General features: G+C 45.7%; 8 protein-coding genes across 8 annotated transcripts; 5 read left to right on the forward strand and 3 right to left on the reverse strand.

The window, feature by feature from the left end:
- Positions 1-1,677: 1,677 nt before the first annotated feature.
- Positions 1,678-1,980, reverse strand: N7508_011220 (uncharacterized protein; the record flags this gene model as incomplete). Its single annotated transcript, XM_058469280.1, has 1 exon — positions 1,678-1,980. The coding sequence occupies one exon, from the start codon at positions 1,978-1,980 to the stop codon at positions 1,678-1,680; it is 303 nt and encodes a 100-aa protein (XP_058314258.1).
- A 752-nt stretch (positions 1,981-2,732) lies between these two features.
- N7508_011221 (uncharacterized protein) lies at positions 2,733-2,972 on the forward strand (the record flags this gene model as incomplete). The annotated part of the gene is made up of 1 exon (XM_058469281.1): positions 2,733-2,972. The coding sequence occupies one exon, from the start codon at positions 2,733-2,735 to the stop codon at positions 2,970-2,972; it is 240 nt and encodes a 79-aa protein (XP_058314259.1).
- A 563-nt stretch (positions 2,973-3,535) lies between these two features.
- Positions 3,536-5,619, forward strand: N7508_011222 (uncharacterized protein; the record flags this gene model as incomplete). Its single annotated transcript, XM_058469282.1, has 2 exons — positions 3,536-4,472; positions 4,526-5,619. 2 exons carry the CDS (start codon positions 3,536-3,538, stop codon positions 5,617-5,619), a joined length of 2,031 nt encoding a protein of 676 aa, XP_058314260.1.
- Positions 5,620-5,679: 60 nt separating this feature from the next.
- Positions 5,680-6,127, reverse strand: N7508_011223 (uncharacterized protein; the record flags this gene model as incomplete). Its single annotated transcript, XM_058469283.1, has 2 exons — positions 5,680-5,868; positions 5,918-6,127. 2 exons carry the CDS (start codon positions 6,125-6,127, stop codon positions 5,680-5,682), a joined length of 399 nt encoding a protein of 132 aa, XP_058314261.1.
- A 629-nt stretch (positions 6,128-6,756) lies between these two features.
- On the forward strand, positions 6,757-7,062 carry N7508_011224 (Srpk; the record flags this gene model as incomplete). Its single annotated transcript, XM_058469284.1, has 2 exons — positions 6,757-6,967; positions 7,022-7,062. The coding sequence occupies 2 exons, from the start codon at positions 6,757-6,759 to the stop codon at positions 7,060-7,062; spliced, it is 252 nt and encodes an 83-aa protein (XP_058314262.1).
- Positions 7,063-7,175: 113 nt separating this feature from the next.
- N7508_011225 (uncharacterized protein) lies at positions 7,176-7,831 on the forward strand. The gene is made up of 2 exons (XM_058469285.1): positions 7,176-7,435; positions 7,496-7,831. Exons 1-2 carry the CDS (start codon positions 7,281-7,283, stop codon positions 7,644-7,646), a joined length of 306 nt encoding a protein of 101 aa, XP_058314263.1. The 5' UTR covers positions 7,176-7,280; the 3' UTR covers positions 7,647-7,831.
- A 548-nt stretch (positions 7,832-8,379) lies between these two features.
- Positions 8,380-9,867, forward strand: N7508_011226 (uncharacterized protein; the record flags this gene model as incomplete). The annotated part of the gene is made up of 5 exons (XM_058469286.1): positions 8,380-8,633; positions 8,681-9,030; positions 9,077-9,396; positions 9,453-9,621; positions 9,674-9,867. The coding sequence occupies 5 exons, from the start codon at positions 8,380-8,382 to the stop codon at positions 9,865-9,867; spliced, it is 1,287 nt and encodes a 428-aa protein (XP_058314264.1).
- Positions 9,868-10,584: 717 nt separating this feature from the next.
- N7508_011227 (uncharacterized protein) lies at positions 10,585-11,438 on the reverse strand (the record flags this gene model as incomplete). Its single annotated transcript, XM_058469287.1, has 4 exons — positions 10,585-10,841; positions 10,892-11,030; positions 11,066-11,349; positions 11,402-11,438. 4 exons carry the CDS (start codon positions 11,436-11,438, stop codon positions 10,585-10,587), a joined length of 717 nt encoding a protein of 238 aa, XP_058314265.1.
- Positions 11,439-12,384: the final 946 nt, after the last annotated feature.

Genomic DNA, 12,384 nt, shown 5'->3' on the forward strand with positions numbered 1-12,384 from the left:
AAAATGCTAAAACTAAGCAACGCAAGAGAGAAGAAGAATAAAAAGAAAGAAGTAAGCTATGTATGAGCATCTACCAAATCATCGGATCCTTCTCGCACTCAGTTTCCGAGCGTATATCATATGATACAGATATATCCTCTGAGACCAAATCATCTGTGCATGAATAGTTTGTTATGGGATCCCACTTAAAGCATCCCATCACCTTTTGAATGCCTCCCACAATGGCTCCGTAACCGGAAAAGTCTTCCCACGCAATATCGATCCTCCATATTCCATCTTTGTGTCGGATAACTTTGAGCATACCTGATCGCTCTGGTAGATCAGTCCTACGATAGCTCAGGATATTCGATCCATCCAAACGAAGCACCACACGGCTTTGAAGGTTTGCTGTAATATAACAAAGAAATCGTTCTTCTGTGCATTGGCAGCTGTCGTGAAGCATGGAATTCAGACGTTCCCGAAGGGACTTTCCAGCCTGGCCGTTTAACGCGGAAGCGGGGCACATCGTCATCATCGCCCCATAGATCTGAGGGGCGGTAAACAGGGTCTCGCCCTTAGTGTTATATAACCGGTTGCAACAATTTGTAAGTTGTTGCTGGGACATAAGACCATAACTGCGTTCACCAATATTTGTGAAAATGACAATGGGCACTGTTTTCATTAGCTTCGTATATATCTGCAAAGTCTATAACACATACTCAGCTGCCCCCATTCATTGTGTTGCCACAGAGTGAAATCATGACGTGGAGGTGGATTTTGCCAATCATAGGAGCCGAAAGATTGCGGACTGTTCTGGGCTTCGACTGCAGGTATGGGATTCAGGTCTCATGGGCTTCTCACGAAGGGAGCTTTAGAATCATCCATTATATAGATGTAATTGCGTTATCGATGCAGATGGGGGAAGAGGGAACAATTTATATGTTCCTAGATGAACAAATCCCCATAGGCAGACATACAGCTCTGCTGAGGATTCTGGTCTTAATTGACTTGATACGTGCTAGAGATAGCAATTATCACGATGGTTCAGTTAATCACATGACACAGCCCTTCAAATTGTACAAAGATAATGCTAATCAAAATTTTCTGCGACATACTTCGGTTAATATGGAGGGAACGAACCTTATGATGAAGGGGAAAACTATCTACAGCTCTTTCCTACTGTTACCTACATTATGAATACCTATAGGAATATGCGAAAATGTGAATTCGATTCTTTTATAGGATATCACCGTTCTGATAATGTATGTACGCACAACATTAGGCAGCAGGAAGCAGGCAGCACCTGAACACAAATTACATGCTTGTAATCCTCAGACAAGTGTATTAAAAGATATCTTAAGCGCTGAGCGATAACCAACTGCCTCTAACCACTTTCTATACGCGACCGGAATCACGTTGTTTGCCTTTTTATGAAGAGTCTCTTGTTGTTCCCAAGAAACATTGTCCAGGAACAGAGTCTCATTGAGATTCCACTTAACATAACCCGGATTACTATCGTTAAAAAGCACATAGAACACAGCATAAAGAGTGTGAGGATCTTCAATGCCGGCTTCTACCCCAACAAACCCCAGAAAATTTTTTATTTCTCTGAAGATAACTCCGTCGATGAGATCCACCTTCAAAAGCCAAAAACTGCGGTCAGCAATCTGTAGTCATAGTTCCTATAGCCGCTATTGATCACACCTGCAATTGAGTTTTGAAAAACTTGGAAAATGTGGCTGAATGACGGTCACAGCAATTCCGGCGAGAGAAAGCCATCCATGCTTCGCGCTCATAGAGATGATTTTCTCGTTGACATTGTATGGTTATATTGGCGTGATGAAGTTGCTCCTGAAGCTCTCGTACTTCGTCTCGAAGCTTCGACATAGATTCAACTTCCTTCTCGTTCTTGTCTTGAAGCTTAATGGCGTAATCAACCAGGGTCACGATTTGCTGGGCTTGATCCGGTCTCGTGTCATTCATATTCAGATGCGCTGCCATTCTAGCTGAAAATAATTATGGATGTAATTAGGGAGATTTCATAGATATAGATATATCTTCTCTTAAATGAACAAAGATACTGTCGCATAGGAATCTTACAAAGAGTCCAGGGGTAGAATATTGTCGTGGTATTTCCAACTTTGGGTTTTCCTGTCTGTGACTCAAGAGAGACTATTCCTAATTATAGTACTGGAAAACTTTCACCTGGGGCTGTTTGGGACTTTCAATGCCCTAGTATTTTATAAACACGAGACAGATCCTATTTGAAACCACTGCCGGCAGTGGTTCAGAGCTAGGGTGAAATCTAGCTCTGAGACTCTGACCAGTCAAATATTAATGTCGAACTGAGGGGTGGTATTTTACCACTAAGAACAGGGATATTCATCAAGTACCCATTCTGTCTCTGTCTCTGTATGGTAAACGGGGTACGCTCGGCATACCAGCGTCGTAACACGCTAGGAACGACTCCTGAGATCTGTTAACGCTTCAACAGCAAGATCCAGATAGAACAACATCAATGCATCTCAATGGGACACCTTAATACTAGCACATACCAGTATCTGTCAATCCGACAATTAAGCAACCAATCCGGTAATGATTCACGGATTTTTTATTGGGCCACCTGAGGTCAGCTGGGTGATACGTCCCCTCAATATTCTGACCAATAAAATACGATACTTGTACTACTGGTTCTAGATCCCACCACGGGCATGTAACTAGACTTCGGCGGCAAGGAACCAGATGATGAGTCGATGGAATGTCTGCGACTCGAACAGGCGCAGTCTGAGGCAGATGAGCAGTATCAGGCTTGCCAGGAAGCTATTGGAGTTGGACATGAGGGGTGGGTGCCTGTTGCACACTATGACGAAGCAAAAGCGTGCGAGAGAAAATTGAGAGCGGACGCTCTCGATGCGGCTGAAACAGAGGAGGAGAGAACAAGGATTCGAGAAAATTGGATTTTCGATGACTTCAGCGAGGAAGATTATACGTGAGAAGGGTAGCCAAGAATAGTCGTGAAACAGATTACCAGAATAATTACGAGTGCCCTGCGCACCTTCAACTCGATGGTGGTACGTTTGCATGCCAGTTTAGTGAGGTCATAAACGCACAGTATTACTGTATGATGCTGCGCCCAAAACGCAGCGTCACGCAACATGAAAACCGGCGCTAGATGAATGGTTGGTAAGCTTCCTAGAAGCGAGCCGTCTCTATGCGATGAGACATGTCTACGGATGGAAAAAATACCAACCGGACACCGTAGCTTTGGTCTGGAATCGTTTGGCCCCCAACATCACCAACATAATTGCTTTTGATCTTGACCCAAATGGCCCAGGCTTTCTGGACGACATGTCGACTCTGACTTTATTCGCTGCTCATTTTGTGACTATACTAAAAAAAGAGGGCTCTGACAGGGTTCCCCTCTCAGCCGGTTGAGAGGCGCAGGAGTTCTCTGCAATTTGAATTACCTCATATATTTCAGTACGGTCGCTTCGGACGCCCCTTCGTAATCAACTATGGAACAGCAAGTTGCTTCTCGCAACCACCCTCGAGCACAATGGACATCTCTTTAGCCCTTGAAGTTCTTCGGAATGCGCCACCTGAAGCCTTGCAAAATCACAGACAAGAAGCTATTGAAGCGTTTCGAGATATTGAAGCGCGACTAAATGAGCTTGATTTCCCAGAGTCAGATTCATCTATCCCAGCTTTCACAGCGATTGCCAATGGATCTGGTAGTCATGAAGCCGGGAGGGCCGCCTCCACTCAACTACCATCTTCAGTCGAGCAGCCCACCTTAACTGTTCAAGACAAAAGCAAACCAAGTCATTCGATGAATCTTCTCACTACCTTAAATAAAACTGCTTCCTGGGTGTGGAAATCTACGAAGCGTCGACCAAACGAGGTTCTGGGTATCAAACGCCCTCGATTTTGCGATAGAAGGATTGCCGATGTTCGCAGGATTGAGGGTTCTTCCCAGGCCGAACCTAAATACAAATTATTGAGAGTCCTCGCTCAGCGATCTCTGGTTCTTCAAGGTGAGAAGGCCGGGTACTTGGATGTCGAAAATTATTGCAAAGTGGCCTCTTCAAGGGGAAAGGACAAGGCCAAGAGAGGGCGTGGGGGGACGATCGCCGAATATGTGAGAGAAGAACTTGAAATTGAGAAGGAAGACCAAGTCTTAGCTATCCAAGCAATTTCAGGTGGCATCAAACAATTAGTTACGGAACGACTGCTTAGAGAAAGGCTTGAAGAGACAGGGCAATACGGGAGTGCATCGGGAATTTCTGCCTTCACAGCTCTTGCCGTCAGGCCGTTCCGATATCTGAAGCACGAAGAGATCCCAGAGTTCTTGGATCGCCTCCTGGAGTCTGATTCAATGAATCTGTCTGCATTGGTGGACGAACCAAGGATGGAGCATTCTTTACCAGTTTCAATCAAAGAAGTTATTCAAAAGTCTTCAGAATGGCTGGATGAAATGCAGGTATATTATAATAGTGAGTTTGATATCTTCGAATTTGATGTGTCACTGATTTTCTTTTCTTTTCAGCACTTCTCGATATTCGGGATGACTTCGACGAACAACAATTAAACGAGCGGACACGTAAACGCCCCAAATCTTCTGTTGATGGCCTTGCGACCCGCTCCACGGAATCACAATCATTTTCGGATCGGCTGAGTGTTATAGAACCGTCTTCACCTGACTCTGATGAAACTCAAAGTCACCCACCCAACAGTCCACAAAAGAGTCCAGATTCGTTCAACAGGGTGCTTGAACAGCCTGGGTCAAATTTTTCTGAGTCTCCTTCAAGCATCGGCCTGGAGAGTTCTCTACTTCAAGACCGATTGGAAAGCAGCAACTCAAGCCGGCTCGGTGGTATCAGCAATCCTGACCACGAACAGACATCGGCCGGCATGATAAATATGGTTGATGTACAGGATATGATGCAACCAATTCTGCCAATCCCAGCGCAGGTCTGTCGCCTACCTTCAAATGGGGATCCGCCTCAGGCTGGTGTCGCTCCCGTGATCAACGTTCCTGAGATGGCACAAGCCGTATCGTCACAGGGAGAGCAGCAACAAATGCAAACGACCGGAATGGTCAACATTTATGACATGGTCCAGCCAATTTTGCCACAGATATGTACATCACTCGGAGAGCAGCAACAAATGCAGACGACCGGAATGGTCAATGTTTATGACATGGTCCAGCCAATTTTGCCACAGACATATATATCACTCGGAGAGCAGCAACAAATGCAGACGACCGGAATGGTTAATGCTTATGACATGATCCAGCAAATATTGCCGGCCCAGAATCTCGAGTCCTTCGAAAATACCAACATAGTCAACATATACGACATGCTTCAACAAATCCCGCCAGCGCAGGCTTCTGCATTAGCTGAGGAGCAATGTCGAAGTGAAACCAATATGACGAGATTTCACGACATTTGTCAACCAATATCCACAGCAGGATTTGTTCATCCATCAAATACGCAACTTCATTATCCGTTCCAATCAACACCGGCTGTGGAAAGACAGAATCCGATAATACATGGTCCTCTTGCTATGCAACTGGAGAAACATAACCACAATATGGCTACTCCACATAGCCCGATCATACTGCCAGTCTCCGCAGTGTAAATGTAGTTGGCTTGGTCTCATTTATTTGAATCAGAGGAACAGAATTGTTGTTACATGAGATCATTTGGGTACAAAAAATATAGCTGCTGTGTGCATGCGAACCTCTGGATCAGTGATCTCAACGTAAAAGCACTCTTCCAAGGCCCCTTCGCGCATAACATTCTCAGAAAGTGGAATGAGAAATCCTTTCTTTCCCGCGGTTCCGACTGTTGTAGGAACTGCGAAGTAGAGTAAACGCCAACGCCAGTTCTATTCGAACATTAATCTCCATTACCACTAGAGTGCTCGAGACACATACCTCTGGATCTGGAATAGGCAGTTGGCCCGACATGAGAGAGATCTGTTCCGCAAGTAATGTTCCTCCGTACGTCTTGTTCCCGTTTGCCTCCGTTTTCAGAAGTTCCGCATGATTCTCAGCAGGTTCACCAGATAAATCCGGAATCATCGATTTGATTTTGATGCGAATAGATTCCGCGAGAGGCGGGAGAGGTCTTTTAGATGGATTCATGTTGTCAGGGGTGTAAGATTAGCGGGACCGTCACTAGGAAGAGGCAATGCAAGCCTCATATATTAACAACAAAAAGGTCACATTGGAAACTACGCTTTCACATACCTTTAATACGTAACGAAAGGGACATAAGTCGTAGCTTCCATTTAGAACGATAATGTCGATATGGAAGTGAGGGGCAGCAAAGACCAATTTTGTATCTTGTGAGGGGTAACGGAAGTTGGGCATGAAAGCACGTGATGTCGCATCACCAGACCTGAGATGTAGGCGCTGCGAATTGATCCATATCACCTTTGTTATTGAAAGCTACTAAAGAATACACACAATGCATTCGAGCAAGGCGATACTTATATGGTGTCGCGTTACATTTCATCATGAGCATTAGTCTCGCGTCGGCGACATAACTCAAAAGAACTGTGAAATATTTTTATCTCCTTTATGGAACTTCTTTTGGCTCAAATTCTCTGCGTGATACGACGGTGAGTCAATTGTTGTCATTGGCCATTCGGTTGTTGCGCCCGCATTATTTATGTTCCCTAGTCATTTCTCCTGTCCTTCGTAAGGGACACATGCCACTGCTTCATCACCAGCAACCCCGCTGCGTGTTGACTCTAACTGCATTCAAATTAATGGAGACTAACGAAGATTTTGACACACGTCTCGTCTACGAGCCTCTTGAGGGAGTCGAGAGATTTGAGAACTATCGACCAGGGGGCTATCACCCCATTCAAATCGGGGATCACTTTCACGGTCGATATCGAGTTGTTCATGAGCTAGGACATGGGTCATATTCAACTGCGTGGCTGGCCCGTGATGAACAATTCAATAATCCACATTATAGTAGCCACTGCTGACATCCACATATTGTTAGCCTATAAGCTACTTATTTTTTAGTGGAACATACTCATACACAGCGCCTACTGAAACTTCACTAATCCCTAGTCATAATCTGGGACTATGAGTCTATGATTTTGCTTTGCTCCATAGGACGTGGTAATGTCTATTTCTATGGCAACACCGCAATACTTAAGGCTCAATGCAGCCCTGGAGACGACCAACTAATTTCTTATTATCCTCAAAATTTTATTCTGTCTAATATTCCTTATATTTTGTCTCCATCTTACTCGCACGCTATCTCCGAGCTTCACTTGCAATGTCATCGATACGTCGGAACTTCTCGACTACAGCTCGCGCTCTCCTTAAATTCATATGGAAGGGGACGGGCTCTAACTCCCAATACGAGGATCGTATTAAAGCAAAACTTGCCAAGAATCCGAAATTAGTCGATGCTGATAAGGTGGAAATTGCGTATGTCTCTCGAAGAGTGTCACAGTGTTACTGAATTCGCCGAGTACTAATGAATCTCAGTGGCGACGAACACACCTCGCCAGCAGACCCTAAGCCTCGCGTGTCTGGGCAAGTGTTCAAAGACAACCGCCGACTTACGTCTCTCCACGCATATCACGACGGAACGATCATATACTCCAAGGACAGTATCAACAAAGCACAAGAGGACTAAGCTGCAAATGCGAAGTGACAACAATTTGTATACCTCGGAATGATAGGGTGGTTGATACGGGCTTGTATAATGCTGCTGGGAACCAGGCCTACTGTGGACAAGGTCATTTGACGTATAATTTACCCAACCATAGCGTGAACATGGATCTCGAAGGAGGCAAAGAAGCCTTATCATAAGTCGTGCTGTGACATTCTTATATAACAGATTGTTGATGTTCATAGATGTGGAAGAATGGATATGTAGCAGTTTCCCATTCGTCGTTGTCAATGGTAGTTCTCTTTCTGTGCAGCAGTGTTGATGGTGAAATTAGGACCGAGTCAAAAAGAACACCGTACTATACTGCTATCAGACATGCCCACAGACTTTGTTCAAAGCATGGGCACTATGCCCCTGTATGCTGAAGTGCTTCGTATTTTGACAGAGAGTTGATGCTGGGCCCTTTGCCGCGATTTTGACATGAGCTCCCTAGTGATTGGACCCGCATATTTTTAGCGCTGCGCTAATGCACAAGATATAATGCGACATATGACTAGCCAGCCAATCCTTAACCGCCCGCGTTCCACTTGCGGCGCGAGCTTACGGGATCCCAAACTAGCCATACTCAGGCTCAAAGTTCGGACTACACCGCCTACGGGATCCAAAACAAGCCATATTCGCTCCAAGTTCTGACTACACCCTTCTCTCTATAAAACCATATGAACCTGTGTCAGTCTTTTTGGCTTTGTGCAGCATAATGACGCGGAATCTTCCTAATATTCTCATGCATCCCTTCAAGGCGTTTCGCCAGTCGCCCTGGGCATTTTCGTCCGCCCTTCCATCCCGAATCGACCCGTCCTTGCTGATTGAAGAGGAGAACTCTCCCTACTACGAACCAGCCTATTTTTATCCGGCGCAGATCGGTGAAATACTTAATGACCGGTATCAAATTGCGACCAAGCTTGGCCACGGAAGCAGATCGAGTGTGTGGCTTGCAAGGGACCTTCACCAGTTCGTATTAGCCTAATCACATTTTGAGGTACATATTGACAGTTTAGGTGGCGCTGGTCGAACGAGCGATATGTGGCTCTTAAGATTAACTCCAATAATTCCCACGCACGGAAAACTGCTGGTGGCGTTGAGCTGGAGGTTCTGCGACATATAACGAGAGCGAACCCTCAACATGAGGGTTGGCGTTTCGTTCGAAAATTACTTGACTCGTTTTCTGTCGAGGGGATGTCAGGGAGTCATGTATGTCTCGTCTTCGAACCTTTACGTGAGTCACTGGGAAAATATTGCCAACGATGGCAAGATCACGTGATGCCACCGGAGATTTTCAAAATAATCCTCCAAGAAATACTCCAAGCGCTTGATTATTTCCACACTGAATGTCATATCATTCATACCGGTAAGAATTCTTATTTGTCTTAGTTAACGATATGGTTCTCATTCAGGAGTAACAGACCTAAAGCCGGATAACATCATGGTACGACTGGAAGATCGTGAGCTCTTATCCCAGAATGCTCGAGATGAGTTTGAAAACCCGCTACCTCAGAAGCATTGCAACGACGGACGCATCATCTATCTATCCCGTAAGGACTATGGACCGCTAAAGGACATCATCGGACTGATTGAAGTCGTCGACTTTGACCTAGCAGTCCAAGGTGATATTCTTCAGGATGGCTGTATCCAGGCGGAGGTATATCGTGCGCCAGAGGTCATCCTTGACAGAGGGTACACGTATAGTGCTGATATATGGAGTCTGGGAGTTATGGTACACAGTATCCCCCCTTCAACATACTAGCACAGACAACTAACTATTGAATGAAGCTATGGGATTTTCTAGAAGGACGGACACTGTTTGAATCAGTTGATCCACGCACCGTTGAATTCTATGATGACGAGACGCATCTTTTGTATATAACGTCGCTTTTGGGTCCTGCCCCTAAAGACTTTGTTCGCCGCGGCAAGAGGACATCAATGTTTTATACGGCTACTGGTAAGTGAGTCTTTCAATCAATATCTTATATATAACTAACACTACATTTCAGGAACACTCAAAAAGGAAGATCTTGTCCCTAGTAACTTTAGCTTTGAAAGCACCATCTCCAAGTTTGATGGGGAAGAAAAGAGGATGTTTATTAGCTTCGTCAACCGGATGATCAAATGGAAACCCGAAGAGCGAAGTACGGCGAAGGAGCTACTACAGGATCCATGGCTTCATAATGATTATCCGCAAATATGAGGCTGTCTTCCATCTTTGTTCAGCGATTATTCCGTCAAACCCGGCGATGGTAAGCTAATATCTGAGGGGCGTTGTTGCGGAATTAGTCTGGCGACGCATATATCTTATGTACATAGTTCCGAGTAATCATTCTACCATTCCTACACTTTCCAAATAGGGCTGGCACTCGTTATCTCCGTTGGTTCGGCAATCTTGTGTCTGCATGCTTCTTTATCCCAGCTAAACCAGTGTCAGCTATATTCCTAAAAAAAAAAGAAACAGCAAAAAGTACTTGTGAAAATTCAGCAACTTTTGAAATCATGTAAGATCGGGCAGTTCTCATGCGAGCAGGCAGCTTCCAAGTACTGGATATCTTTAGCCAATATCGGAACTCAGCACAACTCGACAAAAATCAATATTCGATAAACAATCATAAAGACCCTAGTATCTAGCTACTGTCCACATTCACTGGGACCACTGTTGGTTACCTTATGTGGCACTAAGCATGACGACAAATCATCTCACTAAATTGACATCAAACAACGAAAACGGAGGACGTGGCCAACTTGGTCAAATCAAATTCACATTTTGTTCCAGACTCAATGCTAGCAATAAATATTTTGCCATCTAGTTGGAATGAGTTTGGGGTGTTAGGAAAAATCGGAATTGATAAAAAGGATAAAAACAATACGGAGACGAGCATTGCCATAAATTGCAACGAACCAACGCAAGACGAGTTCACATTCGAGTTACTGACTGTCTGGCCCTTTTGATCAATCGTTCAGATCGTCTCGGTTTAAGGGAGAGGCCATCGGTATCTGAAAGATTGCGTTTGGTTGACCATCTGCCACAAGAGCCATGCTGTGGTTCTTTTGCAATACACTCATTGGTGCCATTTAGTGTTTCCTGCGTATGAAATTGATCCGTTCTCGAGCAGGTGTCAAACACACCGCAACTCGGTTGCGAATTGTCTTCGTAGTTGTTTTGATCAACTTCTAGCAATGGTCAACGAAAAACATGTTACGAGCTAGGGCCTAACACGTACCTGCTTGGCTACTTTGGCCATAGAGAACTACGGAGTGATCTTCCATCACCTTAGGCGCTCTGTCCTTGGTTGCTTTATCATCCAGGCGGGGACAATTCTGCTCAAGGATTCGAGGCTCTTCGGGACACTCGCAGGTTAGCTGTGGAGTGGGGATAGAACAGAAAGAGAGCTAACGTCTGCACGCTCGTCTGCTGGGGCAGGAAAGTTTTCATCGATCAATTTCTCCCAGAATTCTGGTGTAGCCATGACCTCAGTGTCGGCGTCAGAACCAAGCTGCTCTGCCTCATCATAGCCACAATCCTCGTCAACATAAATCACTATAGGGTTGGAAGCCGAGCCCAAAGGAGCAGGATCATCTCCAATCACTATGGGATTGGCCTCAGTGCCTGACTCAGGAGCATCGATGAGTTCGTGTATGACCAGTGTAGGCCAGTCCGAACGCTCATCGGGGATTGATACTTCGCAATGTCAAGTTAGCAAAATAAACAATGGTTATGGAAGGTCCCTCACCGATGGCTTCGTGCACGTTGTTTGTGAAAGAGCTCATACTGACTGGAGCGGGAAGAAGAGGCGGAAATGAATGCTTAATGATTGATGTACGGCAAGGCTGAGGGCTGTGATCAAGACTCAAGACCTAATCCAATTCTTGACTGTTTTTTATCGGAGAAACAGAGTGCGGGATACATGGCTTTATACCTTCGTTCTGACCGGTTGCGCCTTGTTCAGCCTACAGGCTGATGCGGGCACGTTAGTCCAAGTCTCAACTTCAGACGGCAAGGCTCAGCAGGATCGCTTCCAGACGAGGCCTGTCTGCCAATCGTCTCCATGTCCAATGCACAGTGCATAGTAAAGGTACCACACGAATGACCAGCTTACTCGTCCATTGGCCCAAGACCACATCACACAGCGCTGTTGCTATTTACGGAGGACTGCACTCCTGCTCATCGACCTCGCCCAGTAACATCGCCACCGTTTCGACTGAGCTCTGTTTGTCAGTCGTTCCGTGGCCCAGGACAGAAGACGAAACATGCAAAACGGTCCAACACGGAGACTAAGGACCCCCTCATCATCCCCAGTCCGCGCGACGCAGATACACAGAGCGCCTTCGATGACATGGGTCGGGACTGCGTAGATCTCCGGGATGAGGACGACCGCGACCCCGAGATGATACCATAATGATGCTGCTATTCCTGGAGAACTGCAAGTACGCGCATCGTCTGCGCCCAATGTCATCACCATTGGATTGATTGAGCTCTGCTCGCCAGTCGCTCCATAACTCGGGGCAAAAGACGAAACGCGGAAGAGCGGACCAACATGGAGACACACGCTACCTCCATCTCCAGTCCGCATGACCTGTTCCTTGTCCTTCTATCTGGTCCTCTGTGCCAATCGATCGTGAAGTCAATGAGTTCGGTCACAAGGCGTCCAGTCAATTGAGCTCTACTTGCCAGTCATTACGTAACCAATTGCTGTGGATGAGACGCTCATGAGGT

This window comes from Penicillium antarcticum (genome assembly GCF_028974205.1).
Source record: "Penicillium antarcticum strain IBT 31339 chromosome Unknown utg000010l_segment0_segment0, whole genome shotgun sequence".
Lineage (NCBI taxonomy): Eukaryota > Fungi > Ascomycota > Eurotiomycetes > Eurotiales > Aspergillaceae > Penicillium > Penicillium antarcticum.